At 41.7% G+C, this 10,466-nt stretch overlaps 2 protein-coding genes across 3 annotated transcripts; both read right to left on the bottom strand.

Annotated features, from left to right (window-relative positions):
- Window positions 1–231: 231 nt before the first annotated feature.
- On the bottom strand, window positions 232–5,155 carry LOC119230196 (oocyte zinc finger protein XlCOF19-like). 2 transcript variants are annotated; one of them, XM_037491264.2, is made up of 3 exons: window positions 4,692–4,795; window positions 4,243–4,311; window positions 232–2,682 (listed from the first exon to the last, which is right to left on the bottom strand). In XM_037491264.2, exons 2-3 carry the CDS (start codon window positions 4,250–4,252, stop codon window positions 1,907–1,909), a joined length of 786 nt encoding a protein of 261 aa, XP_037347161.1. In that variant the 5' UTR covers window positions 4,253–4,311; window positions 4,692–4,795; the 3' UTR covers window positions 232–1,906. The 2 variants fall into 2 exon arrangements, with proteins under 2 accessions (XP_037347161.1, XP_037347160.1); XM_037491263.2 differs by lacking the exon at window positions 4,243–4,311 and having other exon boundaries at window positions 4,692–5,155.
- A 662-nt stretch (window positions 5,156–5,817) lies between these two features.
- On the bottom strand, window positions 5,818–10,407 carry zbtb49 (zinc finger and BTB domain containing 49). Its single transcript, XM_037491242.2, has 8 exons — window positions 10,322–10,407; window positions 9,749–9,948; window positions 8,493–9,622; window positions 8,310–8,356; window positions 8,150–8,223; window positions 7,758–7,840; window positions 7,457–7,618; window positions 5,818–7,057 (listed from the first exon to the last, which is right to left on the bottom strand). Exons 2-8 carry the CDS (start codon window positions 9,898–9,900, stop codon window positions 6,324–6,326), a joined length of 2,382 nt encoding a protein of 793 aa, XP_037347139.2. The 5' UTR covers window positions 9,901–9,948; window positions 10,322–10,407; the 3' UTR covers window positions 5,818–6,323.
- Window positions 10,408–10,466: the final 59 nt, after the last annotated feature.

Below are 10,466 nucleotides of genomic sequence, written 5' to 3'. Positions count from 1 at the left end.
CAAGATATTTATTGTCATGAGTACAGTTTAACAGGTTACTCTGTACAATGAAATTCTTAATTTGCTATGCCCTCCTTTCACATAGCTACAAATGTAAAAAAGAAAGAATAAAAAGAAATAAATATACACATATCAAGGAGCACAATGTATAAATATGTGCATAAGTGCCCCATGGTTGTTGCCATGAAGTCACAGTGGTCATGATGTTGTTGCCATGATGGGAGTAATTCAATCATCATATTGCTGAAAAAACTCTTGTGATATATGATTAATTGACTTGATGTCTACTATCTCGTTGTCTTACTGTCCAGCACGAACTGCCATCTCAAATTCCTTGTTCCTAATTCCTGATTCCTGGTTTTAGGCTTTAGTCAGATGATAGCTGCTGGAATGCTGCCCCCTATAGTTGTACAGACGACTGGGTTAATCAGGATGGGTAACATGTATAGAGGTCTATGGCTTGATATTTTTTAAAGTTAAGCCAAAATAATTGTATTTAGCTAAATTGATTACCCATAGTGACGTGTAATTAGACACAAAGAGTTTCACAGTTACCTGAGAACATTTCAAATGGCTTAGATGGGGTTCAGATTTACGCAAATTGCTTTTTTAAAAGATTCTGCCCCAAATCATTTTTTTTGTATCAGCTTATGTCTCCAAAACACCACATTTGGACAGCATCAACACAACAGCAGGCATTGGGCTGTTTGGCAATGTTAATTCTGTTAGTAAGTAATTAAAGTAAAGTAATTAAACTGCAGACCCACAGACATTTTTTTTTATCAGAGTCCACAATATTTTCAAAGTCAAACCCTTTGATTGTTGATGGGTAGGAAAATGTGAAATGTATCTGTACTGATATGATTCATGTATAAATATCTGCTCTGAAAGTCAGTCATTTCCAATAAAAGAGTAGTTATGTGCTAAAACAGACTGGCTTTTTGTGTTGCCTTGTTTTGGTGTTCTGTTTTCTATTGTATTGTGTGGTTGTTGGTTATTTGACCTGTTGGCACCAATGACGAGCTTTAACGATAAGTCAATAGATAGTCTCCTCGCTGATGGCCTGTCTGTCATATAGAAGCATTGGTACTGACACCGTTCTTAATTAGTTATTTTCCACACCAATTGCGTATCTCTAATTACTCGTATACAGCTTCATTACACACATGAGCTACGTGCAAAAGAAAGAAAAAGCCGACAGTGATGCATTTTCCCATATAGTGTCACGCCTTTTTTTTGCTTTATATTTTTGTGTTTACATATGGTGTTTTACAACATGTTCAAAATATGACTAATCTTTGGCAAAAATAAATACTATGTACAATGTATATACAGTATAAAGAAATAAAACACCTTTACAGTACAACATAAGTACTAGTTGTATGTTATTAATACAATTTACAAAGATGTTTAAAGTAGATTCAATTAAAAGGACCACAGCCATTTGTTATATATTTGTAAAGTAAATTAGTTTCTTTCATGTTGCAGGATGAAAATCTAGTGGTCATATTCATAACCGACACGGGTTATAAGCACAGAGGGAATGGAATGAAACGAAATGTCGGTCACGTCTAAACTATCCCAAACTTTGGGCGCACTTCCCAGGCGAGTGTAAACATTGCATGGCGGCAATACGTTTGTATTTCATACATTGTCACAACTATCCCATTGAAACAAAATGATCCAATCCTTGATGGTATTTTATTCAAGCAAAGTAAGATTATTTATGTTAGACGACATTTAAGCATTTAAGCACTTTGGCTTTCTGTGGATAAAAAGGAACGCGGCGTAAATGTCATTAGAATATTCAGCAACATTTTGAAAAACATTTTGGTACCAAAACTGGCGCTAGCATCAAAACTTTTAAAAAGACACCAAGCTTCCTTCCCCATTCTGCTCTGAAGTTCTAGGCAAGACTTTGACTGGTGGACAATTTCACTCCGTGAACCCTTCGCATGTGCCTCTTCATCAGCAGCCTCTCAGTAAATAACTCCTCACAATCCCCGCATTTGTACGGCCTCTCCTCTTTGTGTTTGGCTAAGACGTGTTTCCTCAAAGTTGAACCTCTGTTGAAAGACTTGCCGCAGATGTGGCAGCTGAAAGGCTTCTCTCCCGTGTGAGTTCTTATGTGTTCCGTCATGTGTCCCTTCAGCTTGAAACACTTGCCACAGAAATGGCAGCTGTAGGGTCTCTCTCCTGTGTGGACCCTCATGTGGTTCTGCAGATTGCTCTGACAGGGGATGTGCTTGCCGCATATGTGACAGTCAAAGTTTCCTTTGCCGTCATGTGACTTGCTCTCGTGCGTCTTGAGGTGCCATGTAAGCACTGACTTTTTGGTGAATATGTAGTTGCACACGTGGCACCGGTACAAGGTGGTACTGGTCTTCTCTTGAGAATCCTCCGCGGGGGTTCGCTCTGGCTCTCTGCCTTCCTCCGCTGCTCTACAGTCTTCCAACTGCTGCACTGTTTTGATGAGTTCTTTCGTCAAGGCATCCCCGTCGTCGCTGTCCTCCGCCGCCGGTTGCTCCTCTGTCCCATTGATCCAGAGTTCCTCCTTCGGCTCCTCGTGCTCCTCTGGCTCCTGGGAGGGTCCCGGCTGGTCCTGGCACGCACTCGGGCTCCACTCCTGCAGTTTAGGGGCCGTCTCCTCCACCGAAATCGGCGCAGTCGGCTGTTCGCCATCTGCAAAGAGGGTGATAGAAGTGCATTACTCACAGTGCACAGGACACCCCCCCCTCGTGTGTGATTGTTGCAGTACAACACTGCTCAAACATTACTATTACTAAGAAATGCATAAGTGTGTGGCTTGGTGACCACCTTCTAATAGGCACAATGAATCTTTCCTGAGTCTCAGAGACCATAAATTTACTTTGGTTGAAGGCAAATCTTCATCAACTCATCATCGATTGCGTTGTTTTTTTTTTGTGAGTGTTTTCTTGTCTCCAAACAGCCAAACCAACAACTGCACGGATATAACTTGTAGTTAGCTAGAATCATACACAGTGTACTTGCATCTGTTTCACCTTCTCGGGTCTTTTCATTGTCCTTCTGTGGTCAGAGTCTTCTATGTTGAATGAATCAATCAACTTGTCGTACAGTTTAGTGCAATTCAAACGAGAATGTTCTTTTAACACAAATGTTATTGGGACAAGAACAGGTCACGTTTTGTCTTTTAACATAAGTGAGCCAATAAGAAATGAATATTGTTCCTCTTTGTCAAAAAATGGTTTCTACATTATCCGCAATACAAATCAACCCCGTCACATTTGGGTCAAGCATTCTGTGCGTCAGTACGGTAAAACTTGCCGACCTGTAAACAGACTTCAGGGGTTTCCCTTTAAAGTCAAGAGATGGTGTGTCTGTAACGCTGCTGTTTGCAAGACGTGCAGGTGTCTCCAGAGACAAAGGATTGACTGGCTCCTTGTTGGCTTATCTGGGAATACATTGCTTCTTTATCTGCTGCACCTGACCACAAACCCTGCACCCTTTATTCTGCCGTTGGAATAATCCAAATTAAATTCGGTGTCATTTCAAAACACCTAAGATGAAGTTTCATATTGTTGAACATTATAAACGCTGTAGTCTGAATCATGTTCATCTGCGTTGTATTATGGTATGTGACCCTCCAAGCAGCTCCACCAACCAGCATCCAGTAAGCCATGGATATCAGGTGTTTTTGAATGGACCATTGAGTGTTCCCACCCCCACAGGTGCCCGCAATAGGCCTCAAATACCAAGTAAGACAGAAGAAGATCAATTCTTGTTCCAAACGTTGTTTTGGTTCTAATAAAACGTACATTTTTTCAGGAATTGTAATTATCCTCACGCACTTAAAAGAAGAAAAAAAAACACTTAAAGAACAAGTCAATTCTAAATGTGAAAAAACCCCTTCTGTATAAACTATTCATACAGACATATAGATAGTTATAGACTACACATGGCTTCCTTTTACTTATGTGTTCAGTGTAACTGACAGGCTGTTTAACTGGTGTTCTCAGCCCCACAACTCCTAAATTCAAAATATGTTTTCAGGCAGTGACGGGACAGGCAGTGATGCAAAAAGCACATGGAGAGGAGAAACAGATGGAGGATCTGAATTAGAATCTGAAGCAGAGGGAGATACAGAGAAGAATCTGAGACACGGTGACCTGCACCACCTACATTTTTGTGAGGCCTACCTTTACGTACAGGTTTCTTACAATGTAATAAACTACAAACATGTATAAATTGCCATTGATTTACCTGATAACATAATGGAATATAGCCAGGACAAAGTCGCGAGACTTTGAGTTTCTTCTCAATAAACTATAACTGTTGGATAGAAAAAGTGTCAAATTAAAAGTGGATATATTAGAATTGGCTACTGCTAGGTAGATCAAACTTATGCCCAAAACATCGCACTATCTTCTAAACACATATCGAATAATATATATGTTCTAAAAGTTGTAGCTGTACTTTGATAATTACATCATCACGGCTAAAACGGTTTTATTTTGAAAACATGACGGGAAACGTTCGCTCTCCGTTTTTACAGGTAACGCTGTAGCTAAGAACCCGTCACATTAGCTAACACGGTTTGCCAACGTAACTGGAAAAAAAAAACCCAGCCCTTAACCTGACTTAGTGCGATCTGATGCCATTAAGACCATTACGAGCCCTGAAAGGTCCGCTGCCCGAGGGGGGGGACCCACCTGCCCTGCGCAGCCTGATCTCGGGTTTGTACACCAAGTCCAGCAGCCGCTGCAACCGCTGGTTCTCCAGCTTCGTTTGGTACACCTCCTCCTGGTAGTCTACGATGGTCTTCTCAACGAATCCGTAGATGTCCCCCGCTGCCGCGGTCAACCTCTCCGTGAGGAAGACGTTGAAGGACTGAAGCGTGGAGATGGCCATCCTGCAGCCTCGGTTTAGCTCCCTTGTTTGCGAGAGATGTGCCGTGCAGTGTGTCGTGTCCAGTGATACGGTGAACAAGTGAGGGGGTTATAGCGCCATCTACTGTACCGATTGGTAGTGCAACACAAGTCCGAAGACTGCATTGCCACATTCACACATGTCGTAACCAGTCACATTACATTTTACCCCAAAACATTTGGGAGTTCACATTCATCCTTTCTGGCACTCATACATGTGAACTTTTAAGCTCGTGCAGGAATGTCAGGGTAAACCAGCCTAAAATTTATATAGGGTTTTCAGACGTTGTGTGTCAATGACTATATAGATTAAAAATATCTGAGTACTATATAATACTAGAAAATGCATTTCCTGCTGAAAATGTAGGCTGGAATGCATGAAGCTGAAATTAATTTCAGAAAGTTGCTTAAAATACAGAAATGAATAAAGCTTAAATTATTTGTAAACATTTATAAAAACAATAGAAATAGGAAAAGCTGAAAATAATCTAAAAATAACTAAAAATACAGAAATGAGAAAAGCTGAAATGAACTTGAAATAATTGAGAAAAAAAACAGAAATGGGAGAAGCTTATATGAATTTGAAAAAATACAGAAATAAAAGCTGAAATTAATTTAAACATTGCTGAAAGAAATAGAAAGCTGGAAATTAAAAAACGTATTTTTGTAGTAATATAAGATCTAGTACTAGTTATAGTTGTAATTGTGGTACTAGCAGTAGAAGAAGATTTTGTGTGATAAGCTTAAATAGCAGTTTTCATGTTCATGGTATAAATATGTCAAATTTTGCATTGCACATGAAAGAAATATGGAGCCGGTGATTTTGGTTTGATTACGAGAAATGTAAAAATAGTTTGATTTGCTAATCAAGGTTTTGCCATTGAGGTCTCATACATGAACATGGCCAGTGTTAACATTAAATATTATGTAGATATTTTATTTTGATATGAATATAATACAACCACATTTGACAGTGACAGTGATTTTTACATTTTAAAGTGCAGTGCAATATATACAAAGTGAAAGAGGGTTATGAACACTTAACGAGATGCATACTGCGATGTTTAAGGTTTAGACCTGGAACCACATTGAAATATAGAAGGCCAAATACTGCTGTATCTATAATTAAGGGAAACCTGCATTGCACACCTGCATTGAGCTCACAGGACCAGAAAAAGAAACATTGGAATTTTAGGGCAATTCTTTTTTTTGTATTTCTTTCAGTTAAGAAAAAACTCGGAAGCTGTTTGATTTATAAATAAATCACATTACTTTGGATTGGCTTTATCATAAGATACATGAGAGCTACTTTTTGTGTGTTACATGTCAGTATAACCAACCAAGAGCCAGGGGATGTGAAGTGCAGAACCTCTGAACTGGCTCTGCTGTGCGTAATATCTAATATCTCACAACACTTTACGGTTCCATGTCATTATCATTCTGCAGCGTTTTCATTGCCAGGCCCCACAGAGTCACACTGGAGATAAACTGGCCTTCAGTGGACCTGTAGGAGCCACTATTGGGCCTGCTGGAAGAAGTGAGAGAGCTGCTGTGATTGTCTGTGGGAGGGAGGTAGGCCCTGCCCACCCCACCTCTGCCCATCTCCACAGACATATTCGCATTCTCCACATACGGACCGTACACAACCTCCTGAGACAAGTGTGGTTTGGCGAGTTTCATGTGGTCTGTGGCTGTCGCGGCTGCACCTCTTTCCTGGTGGTTGGAGGAAAGAAGGTGCTGGGGTACCAGGGAGCGCAGCTCTGGAAGGCGTGTGGGGGTGGAAGCCGGGCCGAGTGGCATCCTGGGAGGTGGACTCTCGATATGTGGTGGCGAAGTAGTAGTGTGTGGGGGTTTCACCAAACCCGCAGGGGGCATCATGCTGGGGAAGTGCTGATCAGTGGTCGCTGCAGGAGGTTTACTGAGGCCGACGGGTTTGGGGAACGCGGCCACTCCATCTGAGCTGCTAGGAGGGTCGGGGTTGTCTGTAACGGGGCTGTCAGCTGGAGCCCCTTTGCAGTGCATGTTGCTGTGCCTCCGCAACATGGCAGAGCGGGTGAAGCTCTTTCCGCAGGCGTTGCAGACGTAGGGTTTCTCCCCAGTGTGGGACCGTATGTGACGCTGCAGGTCCCCGGAGCCAATAAAGCATTTGCCTAAAACAATAACACATTTTGAGTGTGCAGACAGTAGCTAGTTTATACTGAATTACATAATTAATCGTTTGACTCAGATTGACCTCTACTAGGGGGTGCAGAGCAATATGACGAGTCTAGCGTTTTTTTGGTCTTTTGAGAAATCAACATTATTATTTAGCAAGGCCCTATGTGATGTCATCAAAATGCCTGTAATGTCCAACAGATGGCCCAGAACCAGAAGTAATGGGGAGGAGGACATTTAGAAGGTCCGAAGCTGGAATTCTGAAATGCTACGTATATTTGCTTAAAACATAACATTATTGAAATAGCTTCAGATTTATTTTCAGTTAACTGACTAATTGTTTCAGCCCCAGAATCCAGAAAATAGTTCTACGGTGTAAATACACTGCTCCTTACCACATGTGGCACAGCTGTGTGGTTTTTCCCCAATGTGACGGGCCTTGTGCTTCAGAAGCTTTCTGTGTGTGTTGAAGGATTTTCCGCACTGGTCACACGTGAAGGTCTTGTCTGTGGTGTGAGTCCTCTTGTGCTCCTTGAGGTTGCTCAAGTTGTTGAAGCCTGAAATACAAGACAAACGGTGACAAAAAGAAATTAATCACCAGGCCACGCAAAATATATCACAGTCCCCCAACTGGTGCTGTGAACTAAGCAAAGGAAATAATTAACATAATTGCTTCTGTTTAGAGCAGTCATCTACCTCGACCACATATATCACACAGATGTGGCTTCTCTCCCGTGTGGACCACTTTGTGACGATGGACATCCCCTGATGCGGTGAAGCTGAAAAACACAGAGGAATATTACATTTATGGATTATTACATACTATAAAATAGGGTTGGATCATACAGGGAAAACATCATATGGCTACGGCCAAAACTCTAATCTATTCCATTTGGTTGTTTAGTATAGTAAAGCCACACATTTTTTAATTTCTAAATGATTGCCTTATCATTATCAGTATCCTCAAACTCATGCCAAGCTTTTGTAAACTAGTAATAAGTAATTAGTAATAACTAAAAGAAGACACGTAAGCATACTTGAATGACCAAAACATAAACAAGGAAATTGCACACATGGAAGGTACATACCTTTTACCACATAACTCACAAATATACGGTTTCTCTCCTGAATGTCTCCGCAAATGTGTCTGTAAATTTCCAGCCTGTAAATTAGTTGGATATGTCAACAAAAAAAAAACTCGCATCTCAGAATACCTGTGGCCAATCAAAATAATACACCAGACCGTACCTGTGAGAAGTATCTCCCACAAACATTACACTGAAAGGGCTTCTCACCTGCAGAAACCAGAAATAGAGGTTTATATATTATTATTATTACGATTATGATATTATTACCAAAAAGTAAGTTATTACAGGAACATGATCATTATAAACCATGTGTGGTTATGACGCAAATTTAAACAGTTAATACCGGTATGTGAGCGCTTGTGCAGCTCCAGATTGCTGGGGTGTTTGAAGATCTTCCCACACACCTCACAGCAATACTGCTTGTTAAGTATTTGCTGCTGTGTCTCTGGCACAGTTTTCAGATTTTGGTCTTCTTGGTTCTCAGGCGGGGGACTGGGAGGTTGCACATCTGTTGCCGTCTCCGTAACCGGCTCCCTGTCTGAGTTAAGTTCCTCAATAGGAGCCTCTGAAACTTCCGTTCGGACAACTGACTCTTCTTGATGACTCTCTTTGGGAGAACTGAGGACGGGTTCACTCACTGCTTCAGCAAACATCTCCTCCAATGCCTTCTGAGATCGGAGGTAGTTGTACTTCTTCAGATACACGGCTTTCTTTGGCCGCACTGGCTTGTTGAGCATGGAGTCTGCAGAGTTAGCAGTGGGGGTGTTCAAATTATCTGAGGGTGTTAAAGAAGAGACATGGTTCTTTTGGACTGCCACAGACGTGCAGGGAGGATTGGGCTGAACGGTGTTTCCTGAGCATACGGGAGTGTTGCTGGCCCCCTGGCTAACCCCGAGCGGACACTGCTGATCTTCCGTTAGCACCAAAGGGCACGGGCCTTGATTTAAGGCAGCGTTATTAGTCTGAAGTGCACTTTGTTTAAAGTACTGCTTACTATAGAAGTTCCGCAGCTTGTAGCCATGGACAAGTTGTTTTTCTGCAGGTGCCTGCAGATGCCTGCTTGCTGTGTCACAGTTTGAACTGCTGTTAGGCACAGAAACAGGCAACCTTTTGTTTTGGTCCATGTCACCATTGAAGCCAGGCCTAGAGGTTTCAGAGGGACACTGCAGGTCAACATCATGAGGAAGATTGCTCCCCAAGAGGCAGTCATGCTCAGAACTCAGCATGCCTGGAAGAGAAAATGATGTGATTTCCACTGGTGGAGGACATGGCTTGAGGAAAGTGTTGCACATGCTTTGAACATTTGGAACGTGCAAACACTGAGCAATGGTCAGGAGCGCTTGCACATTGTCTTGGTTGATGTCAAGGTGGGAGGTGTACATGTAGTCCAATATTTGGCCGATGCCACTGACATCCTGGATGACCAAGTTAAAAACCTCATTCTTCTGACTGGGGGAATTCTGGAATAATGACCTGGAAAGATCAAAACAACACTTTTAACGTTATTAACAACAATATATGATTACTTAGCTAAGTGATGAGGATGAAAACATGCCACAGATTCCCTGAGATGTCCTTTGATTATTAATAAAATTTCACCTGAAATAGGAGCTGAAAGCAGCCAGAACATTTTTGTGGGCTTTGAAGCAGACACCTTTGACCACCAGCATGCAGTCACAGAGCAGACCCTGGATCCTCTGCTCTTGGAGCTGCTGCAGGAGGTAGGAGCTGTGGCTGGACAGGGTGTCCATGGTCAATCGTCTGCTGAACCGCCCAGGTCCAACTTCCCCATCAAAACACTGTGGGGACACACGAACCAACAAAAACAAATCTCTTGGTAAATAAATACACATCCTTATCTTGTTAATTTGTCCTTTAAGTGGCACTTAATGAATAGTGATACAGGTGCAGTGTCTTTATATTTGAAATTGTAACAATCATATGGATAAATGAACAATTCTAATCCGTCGGTACTACAAGACCACCCATGCAAAAATTTGGACAAAAACGGCTAAAAAGCTAATTGCAATGCTAGGCTAACCAACCACAGATATGAACATTGTGAATCGGTGCGGCATCAAGTCCTTTAAGAAGTATATTTCCAAACAGGAATGGAAGTCTTAAAGGTTGCTGACTCAGTAAAATTGGACATAAATATGAATCCAAACCTACATCGAAGAAGTCAACCTCTTATGTGGATGATGGGTCACTTTATTGAGCGCAAAGACGTCACTTCCTCTCGGTACAACCTGTATTTCACGTCGCCTAAACAAGAACCAGATAAAATGAAGAGTTCGTTTGAGACGTTCGGGCTATA

This window comes from Pungitius pungitius, chromosome 8 (assembly GCF_949316345.1).
Source record: "Pungitius pungitius chromosome 8, fPunPun2.1, whole genome shotgun sequence".
NCBI classification, from domain to species: Eukaryota; Metazoa; Chordata; class Actinopteri; order Perciformes; family Gasterosteidae; genus Pungitius; species Pungitius pungitius.
Note: the sequence above shows the minus strand (reverse complement) of the source record. Positions and strands in the feature narration are given on the sequence as shown.